The sequence below is a fragment of the Macrosteles quadrilineatus genome, unplaced genomic scaffold, assembly GCF_028750875.1.
Source record: "Macrosteles quadrilineatus isolate MER2022 unplaced genomic scaffold, UCM_ALF_1.0 Scaffold_2__2_contigs__length_208266976, whole genome shotgun sequence".
Lineage (NCBI taxonomy): Eukaryota > Metazoa > Arthropoda > Insecta > Hemiptera > Cicadellidae > Macrosteles > Macrosteles quadrilineatus.
This window is the reverse complement of record NW_026542595.1, coordinates 179,937,728-179,954,409: the sequence shown is the minus strand read 5'-3', so window position 1 is coordinate 179,954,409 and position 16,682 is coordinate 179,937,728. Positions and strand designations below refer to the sequence as shown.

General features: G+C 35.4%; 2 protein-coding genes and 1 non-coding gene across 6 annotated transcripts in view; all 3 read right to left on the bottom strand.

The window, feature by feature from the left end:
• The window catches only part of LOC128985748 (echinoderm microtubule-associated protein-like 2), a 115,410-nt gene extending 112,237 nt beyond the window's left edge, over positions 1-3,173 (bottom strand). For all 4 annotated transcript variants that reach the window (XM_054405585.1, XM_054405593.1, XM_054405591.1 and 1 more), the window contains exon 1: positions 2,988-3,173. The gene's annotated coding sequence lies outside the window, so the exon portion shown is untranslated. The remainder of the gene's footprint in view (positions 1-2,987) is intronic.
• A 777-nt stretch (positions 3,174-3,950) lies between these two features.
• On the bottom strand, positions 3,951-4,032 carry Trnas-cga (transfer RNA serine (anticodon CGA)). Its single transcript has one exon. It is a non-coding gene; the product is annotated as a tRNA-Ser (tRNA).
• A 2,736-nt stretch (positions 4,033-6,768) lies between these two features.
• Positions 6,769-16,319, bottom strand: LOC128985752 (uncharacterized). Its single transcript, XM_054405599.1, has 5 exons — positions 15,891-16,319; positions 12,098-12,285; positions 10,528-10,829; positions 9,687-9,923; positions 6,769-7,412 (listed from the first exon to the last, which is right to left on the bottom strand). The coding sequence occupies exons 1-5, from the start codon at positions 15,914-15,916 to the stop codon at positions 7,341-7,343; spliced, it is 825 nt and encodes a 274-aa protein (XP_054261574.1). The 5' UTR covers positions 15,917-16,319; the 3' UTR covers positions 6,769-7,340.
• Between the last annotated feature and the right edge of the window lie 363 nt (positions 16,320-16,682).

Here is a 16,682-nt window from a genome sequence, read left to right as displayed (position 1 = left end):
AACAACCCCTTCTATTACGTTGTAATTGATGTTCATTCTGGTATCAACATTATAGGGATGGGATTCTCTTTTAGATCAACATGTTTTTTCTAAGCCATTTATTCCAAAGCAAATCATTGTTAAAGTGTAACTAACTTGGACAACAATCTTAACAGGAAGTATAGTTTCAATTCCTCTAAACAATTTCAATGTCTAGACAGTGCGGTTTCCAAACAGTCAAGAATCCGATACAGTGTTGACAGCTGATTGTGACGTCATATCCGTCGAATCAGCTGGAAGCTTGTTACTGAACAAACCGTCAGGTCTACGTCATCACTGCGATTGTTGCACTGAATTGATGTAAGGTGAAATTCCAAAATAAAAATCTATTTCGATGAATACCTAACATTTTTTCCGATTTCTTATTCTGAACAATAATATTTTTTTATTTCAGCACAATATCAAGACACACACCTAACCTAGAGCCATATTGTCATAAAAGTGATGTGCATGAAGTCGGGACCAGACTAAGTAGTGGTGTAGCAATATGTTTTTTACCTACAGAAGCATAAAAAAATCGGATATATATTGTTAAAAACGTCTGAGTTTTTAGTTTGCATTTGAATGTAAACATAGAAGGTTTATTGGGCAGTTGGTATACTGAAGTTGAGATTTTTAAAAAAACAATTATTAAAGACAAGTGTATAAATCATGTGTTCCATTCTCCTATTCCACGTCCGTTGCGAAGCATATATGTATATACAATAAACTATGATCATGTAAATTTGGCTAGGAGTTGTACAAGTAGTGAATCACTACTTGTAGTGAAGTACAAAACGATCTAATGACGTGTCTTTAGAACGAATGCCATTCCACACTGAATTAATACCAAAATTAAAGTATTATATAAAATATAACGCAAAGTTTTGGACAATTTCAACCAAAATAAAAGTAGAATTAAGTAAAAATTTGGATTACAAAATGCCAGCTGGTATATGGAACAATGCTGTCATTACTGTCACGTTTGTTTTGCAACATACAACAGGTGTTTGGGGGTCGTTGACAGATGGAAACGTGCTTACCAACTTGCAAATGCTAAATATCCCACAGGTTAAACAATTTCCGTACCTTGAAAAATAGGGTCATACAGTACCGTAAAAGAAATGTCTACACTGATTCTCGATATGCAGACTTCAGAATTCCTATAATCTGAAGCCGGTTTCTAGTTTGGGGTTTGGATACGTTTGATTGAGTTGATGCCGATTGAATGCTGCAAAACTTAAACAAGTCGTGTAAAATTCACTATTTATTTGCAATTAATTTGGTTATTTCTGCAGAACTCAAACTAATTTGAGATGGTGCTTGAAATCGACTATGCAAGACCTTCATTGATTTTGTACGAAAAATTAAGATTTTATTCATCATCAAATCATTGTTCATATCACAGAACAGCTGTTTATGTAACGTTACTTGATACTTGTGAAGATATTGGCTTTGACAATACGATACTACAAAACAATAAAGGCTTCAATGCTACTACATACGTTTTTATCACCATTGTGACAAACACAATACAGTATGCACATCACATTCAATATTGAAATTTATTTTAGTGATAGTAAAACTCGATCCAACGACTTTGAATCACATTCTTCGGAATGTCAGTTATTTAACCTGATGCGTGAAATCTATATATATAAAAGGCAAAGCCCTCACTGACTGACTGACTGACTCACTCACTCACTCATCACTAATTCTCCCACTTCCCACTTACCTAGGAGGCTGAAATTTGGTACACTGATTCTTTAGGCATTAAATAGGAAAACTAAGTGGTTTTTGTTCTGATCGGACTCTCGGGCTCCGCCCCAGTGGCTCTGGAGTTTCCCATGTTAACCTAATGAGTACTCATATTTAAATGGAATTAATGAATCATAACAGCTGTTTCAATTAAACAAGTTGGTTCTGTTCTATGATGTTCAATAGCATTAAAGTTACAAGGATTACCAACAGAGTGCAGCACTATTATTTTTTTATATATTTGACAACAGGTAATTTGAATCCAAAAGGTGAGTGAGCGTAGCGAACGAACTTCAACCCGGAGGCGAGGTAGCGTAGCGAACGAGCTAACCTGAAGGCAAGTGAGCGCAGCGAACGAGCTCCAACCGTAAAGGTGAGTAAGCGTAGCGAACGAACTTCAACCAGGACGTGTGAGCGCAGCGAACGAGCTCCAACCTAAAGGTGAGTGAGCGTAGCGAACGAACTTCAACCAGGACGTGATTGAGCCATGCGAACGAGCTCACGTATGAAGTTAAACGGGGCAAAGCCCGCGGGTACAGCTAGTTAGTTAATAAATTCACAAAGAAAACAATTTAAGCAAACTGCTACCGGTACAGATAATTTAACAAGAGTTGTTTTTGGGACTTGTTTTTAGAATCAATGTTATTATTATGATTAAAAGCATTAAGCCTTTAGGACGAGATGGGTTTAAACGTAGCCTAAATTTAAAAATCATTACTTTTCAGATTTTTTTTTTTATAAAAGCATTTTCTTTAGGTTTCCACTAACACTTGACAACTTTGTTGTAGTTTGGAATGGTTAGGTTCAAATTCAATGGTATATGGTGAAGAAGTAAAGTATAGGTTTTATTACACACTAATATTAAAATCTCTTGTCCATAAGGTATAACATTAAATACCAGTGAAATATGAAGCCCTGTTTGTCATAAAACAACCATTTTTAATACTCATTCAAGGTTCTAAGAAAAGGAAACTGTGTTTCAAATGTCATTGCAATCCTTAGTAGTAGAAAAATATAGTCTTGAAAAGCTGAAGCAATTGATTATTAACTTAAAATTTATTTCACCAAAAATATCAATGACAACTGACAACCAATTCCAATTGAGGTCGATTTACCATTAAACACGTAACTAAATTAAGCAATAATTAGCAAAACACCTGCCATGCAGTTAGAGTTAGCGCCCAAAAGAATGCGAAATGCAAACAACTCACCAATAACAGTGGTGTCACCTACTGTTGACTCACTAGAAACCACTCACAACTACGCAAACGAACAGATTCCTCACGTAAAATTCACTCTGCACTAATTAAATAGCCTAGTTCAAAGCAACAGCACTCCACTACACAGGTATTCAGTCTGTACTGTATTCACTTCTGCGTTCAATGCCGCGCCGCAATTCCGACCAACCTGGCAACCTGTTGGTGAGAACTTGTTTTGTTTTCATTGTTGGCGCTGGCAGTTCTGACGTTCGCCAGTAGGAGCGCTAGCTGCTGGAGACGCTAGCGCCTCGTTGGCATCTGATATAACTACAACCGGTCGTGTTAATTGTAGGATAGGTTAACTCGACGCTTTCTGTCATTGTTGCAATTAATAGGTTTTAGAAAATTGATTAGATTGTCACGACGTCTATTCTCCGACGACATGACATATCAGACTGCACATTTTAATAGTTGTTTATCTAATCTATAACAATCAAACCTGGATAATTAACTGTGATTACGGTATGGAGATTTTAGATTTTAAATCAATGTTGACTCTTGATATTATTGTTAAATGTTTCATGTTCGGCTAAACTTGAATGCGTCAATTTTGATTAAATGTTTCACTCTTATTTCAAGGCACATCCCTACTCTTTAGCCATAAATATTGTTCTATTTGGTCGTATATAATATACCTTTTTAATTTTTTTAAATAACAAAGTATCGACATTGACTATAGTCAATGGTATCGATTACTTAGCTTTAACACGCTCAAGCGTGAAACAGACGTGAAATAATCTTATAACAGTGTCTCCAGCTGATCATTAACAAATGGTGTCTTTTTATAATTTACAAATAATAAAATAATAAAGTTTACATGGTTTAATAATAGTCAAAATTTTTTGTTTGCGAGTCATTGTTATGTGAAAAGCATTTGTGATCAAATATCATTCATTTCCTGCAGCAAAAAGTAAACGCTGCGGACAGGATTCGAACCTGTGCGGGCATAGCCCATTGGATTTCGAGTCCAACTCCTTAACCACTCGGACACCGCAGCGATGGAAGAGGGGTGCGCAAAAGTCACATCACAATAAAAGACGGGATCATTGACCTTTCAGGAGGTGGTATTCGATATATTCTAAATGTTTAAATCGCAATACTCTGTAATATATCACAGAGACAGTATGAATACCTTTTATACGTATATTCTGGGATTACTCAACCCACGTCTTATGGTATCTTTTCTTAATTTTCTAACCTCAAAAACGTTCTTTGCCATAAAAGAACAGATACGTTACCGTAGAATGGGGTGAATAGAAACAAAACTTCAATGAATGATTCACATTTTTATAACTTTGTTATACATTGACTTTATATAAGGGAATTATTTTCCCCCATTATAACCATATCCAATCTACCTGGGAAAAATTATTTCAGCATATTGGTATCACTGCTTCGGATGTTGGATGATGCGAAACATCATTTGAAAATTTTGGCGAAAAACATTCTTTTCAAAACTTTCTCTCTAAGTATGAACCTATTACATGTATTTATGTTAATAACCATTTTTTATATTGTCTTAGGTATCTTAAAACCAAGTGTGTTAATAGATTAGCCTTAGAATAAACTATATTTTTTTATTTTATTTTCTATTTAGGTTATATCATGATTTTGCAAAACCAGGGTGAATAGAAACACTTTTTTTGGAACCAGTGATCGCCGGGTCAGCTAGTATTTACAATAAAAATGTATTTCTAATTGGCAGTAATGGTCTGAAATGTAGAATATATGACCTTCTAATATTATGAAATCGAAATGTAAGCTAAAGAGATAAAGGGAAAATAAGAACAATACAAAGCATTTAAACATTTTATTATAAAAGTATAAAAACTTAACTCACTACAAACAAATCAAGATATCATGAACAACTACACTCAATATTTGGAGAATATCTCAACAAGTTCTTTGTATGCGTAACATGTTTGGTAACCTAATTATAATAATAAATGAATTTTTATATTTTAGTAACGCTTTGGGAAAAGTCTCTATATTATAAATATTGTCCATACATTTTAAGTTTTTAATATAATTCTTTTCCAGTGACCAAAATGTCCTTATAAAGACTTTAGAGGATGAAATTTGATTGATAAAAAGTCTGTCATTTATTAGCCTGTCATTAAACGAGTAGCTGGAAAATTTTATAAAGCTTTAAACTGATAAACAAAAAATCTGTTATACAATCATACATTTTCTTGTGATTGCGCATCACAAGATCTGTTTTTGACAATCACAGATTGGGAGTTTATAAATCTAAAAAAAATGCAAGTCCTAACCTAATTTTAATTCAAGGAATAAATATTAAAGATGACTAGCCACATAGGACAGAGATGTTACATGTATATAGGAACTTTAGGTACTAAACATAATCAAAAATCCAGTATCCAACCCCCAAGCATAACATCATTCAGCAAATGCACATTCCCACAAACTTAGAACTCTATCAGTTAATTTTATAAATGTTACAACTCAGGGTACTTACAAAATAATTTTTTTTTCAATGCGATTAGTCTTTATTGGGAGGGTTATAGAATATTTTTAGGGGTGGGTGAGATGTGATTTTTCAATTAGAGTCGAGTATTTGATTAAAAATTTGAGTATTTTGGTGTGAACAAATAATTAAATAAAAACATTGAAAATTGATCTTCATTGAGAAAGTAGAGGAGGTATTTCCCAAGTACATAGGTAACTCATTTCAGTGAGGTAAAGAATAAATACATTGATAAAGTAACTCCAGACAATAACTTGTATGGATAGGCAATGTCTTTATAACTAATCGACTCCAATTTTCAAGTAGTAGTCACTACTTGACTTACGATGGAGAGTTGGAAAAGTCAAGAAGTAATTATTACTCGAAAGTCAAGTACTCGCCCGATCCTAATTTTTTTAACTTTTAGTAGCAATTATTTCTCCACAAGTATACAGTAGATGTATTTTACTTATTCTTGAAATAGAGACACTCATGATACTAAATCAGGCATTTTTGGAACTAGGCTTTAATCTGGAAATAAATCTGAAATGTTCAAACAAAATGTTTTCTATTACCGGTAGATAGACAAACATATTACCAGTAGATAGACAAACTTATTACCAGTAGATAGACAAACTTATTACCGATAGATAGACTAACTGACTACTGGTAGATAGACGAACTTATTACCAGTAGATAGACAAACTTATTACCGATAGATAGACTAACTGACTACTGGTAGATAGACGAACTTATTACCGGTAGATAGACAAACTTATTACCGGTAGATAGACAAACTTATTACTGGTAGATAGACGAACTTATTACCTGTAGGTAGACAAACTTATTACCAGTAAATAGACAAACTTATTACCGATAGATAGACTAACTGACTACTGGTAGATAGACAAACTTATTACCGGTAGATAGACAAACTTATTACTGGTAGATAGACGAACTTATTACCTGTAGGTAGACAAACTTACTACCAGTAAATAAACAAACTTATTACCGGTAGATAGACAAACTTATTACTTAATGGTAAAAGTGTTACAAACCAGTTGTTAACTAATTATTTTATTCAAATAATAAACAATACAAATAACAACTAAAGCATGAAACTTATTTATAAGAAAAATGTAAATATGAAAACGCATAAAACTAAAATACTTGATAGCATTAAAAATATGGTTGCTATCAACTTAAATGCAAATAATACTTTAAACACAAACCTCTTAACTTGTAAAAAGAAAGAAATCACTCAATATCAAAATATTGCACTTGATAGGAATATAAACACATTTCATATAAATATTGTTACTTAATAACAAAGTATAATAAATACTGAATGAGCATTGCTAAACCGTACAAGTTAAGCCAAGCCATATCACTTAGAAATAAAGAACAAAACGACAAATTCAGATAAAAGATCTGAACTAAATTTTGAAGTTAGACCAGACCTATTGCTGGATGTCTAAATATGTTACTTATTGACTGCTGTGTAAAATAAATACTATATAAGTATTGCTAACCATAGAGTATGTACTATGTAGGTTCAGACTTCAGCCTCTCCTAAAATAAAAAAGAACTAAATAACAAATTCAGATAAAAGATCTGATGGTAATAAAATGAAACTAAATTTTTAGGTTAGACCAGACCCATTGCTGTCTAAATATGTTACTTATTAAATTCTGTGTAAAATAAATACTATATAAGTATTGCTAAACCATAGATTATGTACTATGTAGGTTCAGACTTTCAGCCTCTCCTAAAATAAAAAAAGGACTAAACAACAAATTCGGATAAAAGCTGATGGTGATTAACCTGTTGCTGCAGGACTAGGTGTGTTCATTCATTGATGACCACTGGTTGTAGGCTTGTGATGAGCTGGGCTGGGCCTCCACTACCACCTGCAAACGTTATCTCTTTGATAAACTTAAACTTGCAAATTATATCACTGAACACGCTTCATAATTAGTTATGTGAAGAGTCAAGCTAACGAGTAGTCAACTCAAGTCAGTTTGTTTTTAACTTGGGATAACCATCTTTATTGAGTCAAACCAAGAGTAAAACTCCACCAAAATACATGGTCGAGTCAACTAGTTAAACCACCAACTCATGCAGAAAATGCTGAACTTTGAGAAAACTGAAAAGTCATTGGCAAGTCCGACTCACGAAACTTACACGCCAATAAGTCATAAGTATTTATAATCCATAAAAAATTCTTCTTTACCAAAGGAAAGGTAAACAGATGCATGGTCAATAGATAAATTAGGAAAAAATCAATGGCCAAAATCGAGTACAAAATTTCAAATTCAAATATTTTTGACGAGTGTACTAGTGGATGAAAAATTATTGTAAGATCACTTGACAATGTCTGAATAGGCGAAACATGTAGTGAGTTTCACCATTACTTTGTTGGACTGTTGACGTAAAGGTATATGAACCTTATAATAATAGCCTACAGGGTGTTTATAAAAGAATGCCGGGATTTTAAATGGTAATTGCCTGGATACTATTCAAGGTAACTAAACGTTTTATACGTCAAATTGAAGCTAAAATAACTAAGTTTTCTTTTCCGTGTAGCAAGAGAGTAAACTTGACCTTGGTATGCGCGGAGTGCGGAATGGTAGGCCGCTATTGCCAGTCGTCACCAGTGCAATATTTACGGCGCAACAGAAGGCACAGAGTGTAAACTGTGGTTCACAGAGTTTATACATCAATTGCTAAATTAAACTTAATTTAAAACTACTTGATGTTAAAGAAATTTGCCGCTGATTTATTGAGTTTCGTGGCACCGTAGTGTTTAAAAAACACATTCAGCTGGCTGTCTAGAAACAAGCGATGACATAGTCGAAGAAATCTGCATCAGAAGCCCCAAAAACTGGATTGCCGGACGAAGTCAGTTGAGCATAACTAAATCAACACTTCAAGATGTTATCAGTAAAAGATATTATCAGTAAAAGATAGTCTTTGTGCCTAAAAAGATTTACTTAAGACAACAGATAAACTTGCCCGCCGAAGATCCTAAGCGTACAGACTTGGCCAGTTTTACCCTCAAATAAGATTGATGAAATTCTGAATTTTATTAAATTATTCTGAATTGTATCAAAAGTCCCTTCAATTTGAGGTTTAAATCATTTAATTATCTTGAATAGTTCCCGAGCAACGAACGTTTAAAATCCCGGCATTCTTTTATAAACACCCTGTATAATTAAACAGTCCAGGAGCTACACAATGAATTGTTATTCACTCCGTTGAATTTCAGTCTTACATATCTCGCAAATAGTTAAACTACAATACCGCCACTCAGAGAAGTTGAACTTACACAATAGAACTTGTTTGAATTGACTCAGCTCGAGTCAGGAAAGTACTCGACTTGTCACATGACTACCCATATCTATTGGACAAGAGAGAAACACAACTAAACAGCCAAGCATCTCCTTATAATTTGGACCCTTATAATGCAGACTGCTCAACTATTACCGCTATTATGACAGCTGATAATTGGATAAGGGATTGATCTCTGAAAGTTATATACGCAGTAAACTAAGCAGTTTTGTTGTACAGTTCAAAATCCCTTAGTATTTTTCTTTTTCTTAAATTCAGTAGTTACAGTGAAGTAAGAAACAGAGGATACATTCAGTACACTTATTGGTGTCTAGCACCAGTCGCTAATGTCTTGAGCAAATTCTATTTGTCGTTCCCTCCCACTCTCCTTTCCACCCCTTGCTATCACGTAATACAGTGCTCAGGCTGTAGAAAGACTATGTGCGCTACAACTGCTGAACAACGTTATGTGGCCATCGCCGTTTGGGCTCTTCCTGGCTCTTTACAAGATCATTCCCGCCTCAACATATCAGGCAGCTAAATCCGCACGGTTCTCCCATAAGCTTATATATCCTCTGTATCTTACTTCTCTGTGGAGTTACCTATTAGCATTTTTCATGTCAAATGTATAGCACATTCTGTGGTAATAACTGGCTCACACAACTTTGTTCGTTTTAATAAAAAATAGGCGACAGCTGGTCCATATAGATGCGATGTCTACTTCAGTATCCAATAGTCAATGGCCCTATCAAAAGCGTGCAGAAGACAAAACCTTTATTCCAACTGCCTGCCGTCTTATAATCAATCTTACTCATTCAGAAACAGTGAAAATCACAGGGCTGTCCCATGCTTACCTTTGGTGGTTCAACTTGAGGCGAGGCCACGTCTGGGTATCCGAGCCACTCCATTACTTGTAGACACTTGTTGTCAAACGTTTCGTCCCACTCGCTCATCATCTCTTGAACGTAGGTAACCATGCGAGGTGTCGGAACTGCAGTGTGTGTTGGAGCCGGCAACCATTTAATGACATCCCACACATTTCCTTCTTCGTCCCAGTTTGCAACCAACTCATCCAAATCACTGGGCCATTCCTGAAATGTGATTATAAGTTTTTTTTTTTTGCTGTCTTTGAAACTCCTTCACATCTTAGTATATGATAGGTTCTAACCAGGAACTAATATACACATGACTTCAGACTACAGTAGACCGACAAGCGGATTTATCCGCCCTCACTTATAAAAAATATTAGTTTTTTTAATTGAACTTGTTTTGAGAGCAGTTCAAGTTCAGTTTAATCACCGCTTTCTAAGAACATCGTCACTTGCTCAATAATGGTTTATATATGAAAAATGAATCCTTAGAATCTCATCTTTCTAATGGCGACTCATTTGCGGTTTAAACCTGTTTTCATATTGAATTCAATTAATTTATTAATTATGGAATAAATTTAATAGAAAAAACAACATATATTAACATATTTGAATAATAGAAAGCACATCATATATTAACATATTTGAATAATAGAAGAACCCAACCCATGTTGTCTTGGTTGATAGTGCCACTTATGACTTGTGTTTTTTTGGTTAATTATCCACCAGCGCCAGATCTAGGGTTAAAATAATTCACTTAACAAATTATACCCTGTATATTTATATTGTACGCTGTAATTGTATTTTCTTCAAACACAAAACTTACTCCCACATCGTCCTGACTACAGTACGCAGGGAAAGCGTCAGGTAGTGCCTGCTCCATGAATTGAAAACTGGGTTGATTGTAGACGGCTTCTGTTCCAAACATTGTCTCAGGGCTGTAGATGGTGGGATTGACTGTAGTTCTTGGCATGGGAGCAACTGACACAATCTGAGGAACATATCGGACCCTTTGACATCTCTGCGGTTGAATAATCCTGAAACTCGGACGCCTAGGTGCTCTCTTGGCTGACGTCTTGGTCGCATCATCACCACTAGTGTTCCTTCTATTTTCTTGTGGGTTGGTAACTGAAAATGATAAAGGTTTGACAAGTTGCTTTAACAATTGATAGAAGTAAGCATTCCATTTTCATGAACAGCTGTTGCCAGTTTTAAATACAAAATTAACGTCATGGATCCACTGTCAGAGCGGTTACCACACTGTCAATGGTTACTGTTGAATACACAATTTTAAAAGTATAAGGTAAACTGATAAGACAACGTATTGTGAAATATAACATCTTTTTTAGCCAGTGAGCAGCCAATCTACTCAGCTATGACCTACATACAGTAGACTGTCTCTTATCCGGACACCTTTTAACCGGGCATCGGTTTAACCGGACTACACTGGGCGGAAATGATGTCTCTTTAACTGAACAATTTTTATCAACACATTGGTTTAACCGGACTAGATCGGCAGGAAGTGGGCAGTACTGAAACCACTGTTCTCGTGGGAAAGATTTGAGACCAGTGATCCTGTGTCTAAATATAATGCTCTCCTAAATTTAAGTCGAATATCACAGTAAACAGTCCGTTTTAATCGAAGTCCGCTCGAAGTTGGTAAACTCGTAAAATATTAATGCGATTGTGTTGGGTCGAGACTCTGCCTCTCTCGGTACACTGTTCTCATAGCCTGTTCAGTCTTTGAGCAGAACGCTTGGAATTCCTGATATGTGTTGTGGTTGAAGTACCCGGGAATAAAAAAAGAGTAGAATTATGTAGTGATACAGTTTTTTTTTACTTTTATGAACAGGGACCAGTTATTTGGAATCCACTACACGAAGACTGGAAAGACCGAAACAAAAGAATGATTTGAGGAAACTAACTCAATATTGCGTTTTATACCCTAAAAGGTTTAGAAAAGAAAGAGAAAACCTACTGGCCAACTATTGGAAACTTTCTTTGAAGGTAAAGATGACTAGTTTAACTGCAAGAGTAACTTTTCAATTGTTAGAAGCCCGAAACTACTATACAGGTTAAATCGCAATCTGAGTTGCTTTCGCACCTCCCTTGTGAACTACCAATGCCTCATTGGTTCTGCCGTTCTCTCTGAGCAGGTCAGTGGCTTTTTAAATCTACAAGTAACCACGCCATGAGGTTTGCAAATTTTCTGATGACTTAAAATCCTTGACTGATTAATGGGAAAAGTGGTTTGGCCCTACCACAAGTTCTGAGAACGACGCTTACATTATCCAAAACCTTTTTCTCAAATCAGCACCAAAACTGGTCTAAACAACCCATGAGGTCGCAATTTGATAACTTTGATTACTAGGCCTACTAATTGATTATTAAGTTACCTCTCTCCTGTAGAGGCCTCAATGTCATGGGAGTTCTCATTCTTGCATTTGTCATCACTTCCGCAACCTCTCTTGGACCTGGGGCAACCTGACTTCGACCTCGCGCAACCTGACTTTGACCTCGCACAACCTGACTTTGACCTCGGGCATCCTGACTTTGGCCTCGGTTGCGGGTCGAGGAATTGGTACTGCAAATAGGTTTTAAATCATTGTATAGTTGCTAAGTTATAGATTATAGGTAGGTTGTTATTTTAATAATTTATGAGTAGTTTAATATAAAATATGATGTGGTTTTGTTGGATCAAACTGTATATAAACTTAATATTTTTTATTTAAGATGCAACACTACGATTTTTTAATACGTAGCCCAATAGGAAATGTGTTGCCTTTACTATTTCTGTACATTAGAATATAGTGTACCCGTTTGCTCAAAATCGAGCAAATGAGCGCTAGGGATGAGTTATTAAAAAAAAAGAGAATTCTAAATAAATAACTCTGAAAATTATTTTATGTCCATTTATTAGATTCAACTTATTAAATATTAAGTACCAATCTTATACAAGTAAATCTCTCTGTCAATAAAAGCTCCTTTTAGACAATACAGTCGAGTCCCGAAAACTCGGCGCTCGATAACCCGGAAGTCTGGATAACTCGGCCATCACCTGGCTCAGAAAATTAGTGAATTTTTGAGTCCGAATTAAACCTGGACTCAAGCCAGATCAAGTCAAATCATTTGCAGCTCGTAGCAAGGATATGTTGTGCTATATCTGATGACTTAATACTAACTTGTAACATAAATATAAATAAAAGAGGCAGTTAAAAAGCTTAAAAATTGTATTGTTCTTATTTTTAACCCTAGTTCCCGATAACCCGGCATTTCACAAACTCGGCACCCTTCCAGTCCACATTACGCCGAGTTTGCGGGACTCTACTGTACCTATTTATGCTATTGTAAGTATTTTATAACTTTTCAGGAGCTTACCTCGTTCATTATACGGTATAGTGTTTATAAAAAATATGTTAAGCTTCCAAAGGAATTTCCCTGACTTGCAGACACAAAAAAATGTCCATGTGAAAATGCAGGAAAGGAAATATCCTGATGGTAGTATCATTGACTATTGTATACTTTGAAGTACGGTATTGATGTTGTATTGATAGTCAAAGGAAACCCTAGCTTTGAACTGAACTGTGTTGTTTGTTTATTTTCAACCAACAACATGTGCACATGACGCAAAATATCTGAACATTAACTTGTCTGTAGCCTTATCTTGACAAAATCCAGTATACCGTACTGAAGTAAGAGTTATTAAACATCTGGGTCGGTAATTTTTTTCATAGAGGATACGCGTCCGGTAACCGGACGTGGATAAGGCGTACGGCAATGACGTCATGGGGTTGCGGGAGCCTGGAACGCCTTTACCACAACAATACAATGACCAGCCATCGGTGTTCGTGGTGTAGTGGATAAGGTGCTCGGCTGATATGCAAGAGGTCCAGGGTTCGAATCCCATTGATGACTTTAACTTTTTGTCGAAGAGTTTTGCATTGAATACCATTTATTCTTAACTGTACATCTTTTATTAGAATTTTTGGCATTTATAATTTTTTTTATAGAGAAAGAATTTCACCTTAATTCGATTTTTTCACTATCAGCAAGTTTGGTTGGTTAGGTTAGGTTATGACAGTAATTGCCGGACGTCTAATCCACGTCCGGTTACCGGACGCGTATCCTCTGCCAATTTTTTTATAAGGAATACGTTGGGATCTTGATGACCTGTGGGGCAAAGCCCGAGGACTTTTATTAAAAGAAAAAACAACTTAATTTTGACACATCCTTTGTAAAAATCTGTCCATTATTAACGAAGGAGTAGTGTTTCATAGAAATCGCCTTCACTTATTATACAGGGTGTCTCGGAACTCTCTACCAATATTTTAGGGCATTGCTCCTGGGTAAGAAACATAACTGAATATCATATTTAAACTGTCCGGAAGTCCTTAGTTACTCACACAGCCGCCATTTTGTTTTTTTCAGTTATTAATTTTTTCTAAAGAATGGTTAAACATACTAAATGGAAACTTTGCACAAACATTTATGACAACTAAACAAAGCTAGGCTACTAAAAAATTATCACGATTTTTCAAATTCATAAAACAAAATGGCGGTCATTTAAAATTTTTGTAAAATCAATGGTTTTTTAATTATTTAAGAAAGAAAATTTTAAATGGCCGCCAATTTGATTTATGAATTATAAAAATCTTCCTATTTTTTTTAGCTTTGTCTAGTTGTCATAAATGTTTGTGCAAAGTTTCCATTTCGTATGTTTAACCATTCTTTAGAAAAAAATTAATAACAGAAAAAAACAAAATGGCGGCTGTGTGAGTAACTAAGGACTTCCGGACAATTTAAATATGATATTTAGGTATGTTTCTTACCCAGGATCAATGCCCTAAAATATTGGTAGAGAGTTCTGGGACACCCTGTATACTAGCAGAGTGTGAGTCCTTTGTACGGGGTTGGCGTATAAGTATAATACCCCCGCCGCAGCAAACCTGCCGACTAAGCGAATTTCCATTTGTCTGAATTGATTTTCAGTTAAATATATTTTAATAACATTAGGTTTAACGAGTACCTAGGTTTGCTGCTACAAGGAAACTAATAAAGTGTGTTTTTGAGTAAAATATTGATAGCTTAGTAGGCCCTACAAAATAAATAAATTTGCCAAGTTTGATCAAAAAGCAAACTAAAACATTTTACAATATTCTCCATAAGAATAACATGGGAATTTTAAATTTACATTTTTTTAAATTTTCTACGTTACTAATAATTGAACAAAAATACTTTTATATACTAAATTATTTTTTTTTTAAGCTCTTTAAAAAGGTCTAAAGAGAAATCGGGAAATTTTGTGTTTTGAGGGTCAAAAGTGAGAAAAACCAATTTTTACCCCATAAAACCCCCCGTAAAGCCCCGTTCCCATGGTCCGATCGTGCTGGTTCGCGAACTCATTCAAGTTTATCCCGCTTTACACCTTTAATTCAAATTTCAACTAAATCGGACAAAAATTACTCAAGTTATCGCGTTCACGGACGTATATATATATATATATAAGTCTACATATATATATATATATACATATATAAAAATTTGAACGAATGGTGTTTTTGGCCTCTGGGGACATCAAAATGAAAAAGTAAATCGGTCCCGGGTCTAGGTCTTACCGTGCCACCTACGGTAATAGCTACTTCCCTATATAGGGAAATTCGCTAAAATGATTATTGGAGTTATACTCGTGCTTTGCGTTTGCAAAGGGAGAAGACACGGTTTAAGAATGTTTGGTTCTTTTAATTTATGGTGTGCTATTGGTTCTATGTCTGCCCTTAACAATAAAAATGTGAAATTCTCATTTTCAAAGCTTTTTGTTGCTAGTTGGTTCAAATTAGAAGTTGTCATAAATGAAAAAAATTGATGATAAGGCTTATGTTGACAAGCTAATGGGAGAAAGAATGTAAATTTGTGTATATTTGACCAAATGATCGTGTTACTTACTGTTTTAATATATTTGAAGATGGTTTCATTATTAATAACGGTTTAATGTAATTTATTCCCTCAACGAGACAATATTCAACACTAGACTGTTTAAATCTTTTGGTGTTGAAATCAGACAATGCTTCTTGCAGACAAAAACCACAAACACTTACAAAAAAACTGAGCTATATAAAACAAACCTCCTTCCACCAATATTAGAGACAACAAAAGATTCAAATAACATATTTAACATAAAATAGTACTCACCTTTGAGTTTTCCTCTTCCTATTCATATTTTCAAAATATTTAAATATCACTACGGGCACACAAACAACCGAAGATAAGTTAACCAACACATTAATAGAACTGACAACTTTGTTTAACAAAAATCATAGTGCGCCTACTCTTTAAAAGAGTTGACAGCACAAACCTAGGCCTACCACAAAACGCACTGCCAACTAACTACCACTACCATAGTACTACCACTGCACTGCTTAACCTGCGACTGCTGTCTGTCGTCAGTATTCTGTGCTAGTGCTGTAGTGATGAGTTGATCGGAACATCGGATGGGCGATGAGATGACAGACAGACAGTGTGACTAGAGTAGAGAGTATACAGTTAGACTAGTAGAGAGACTAGAAGAGTCTTCAACTTCACTCTTGAGCACGTGTTGTCGCCGCGCCGCATGTGTTGTTGTGTTCTTTCTGTTGTGGTCTGCGCTGCGGTCTGCCTCTGCAACTTCCGGCGACCGGCAGCGGCAGTCAGTCTCAGTCCATTCACCACTCGGTCCGAGTCCGAGTCGAGTCACTTCACTTCACTCCGGGCTAATAACCTAGACTGTGAAAACTAGGACTAGGTGAAACCCGTCGAAATCGACGGTCACTGTCAACGCTTACGCTAATTATTCATCTACGGAAAGTTAGGTGTAGTGGAATATACTTGAAGTGAAGTTGGCTTTTACTCTTGAACTGTTAGGGACCTCCTCATTTATATGGTTGTGCGGCTTCATTAGCAACAAATAATTCAAATTACATAACAATGCGGCATTTGGAAAGAGCA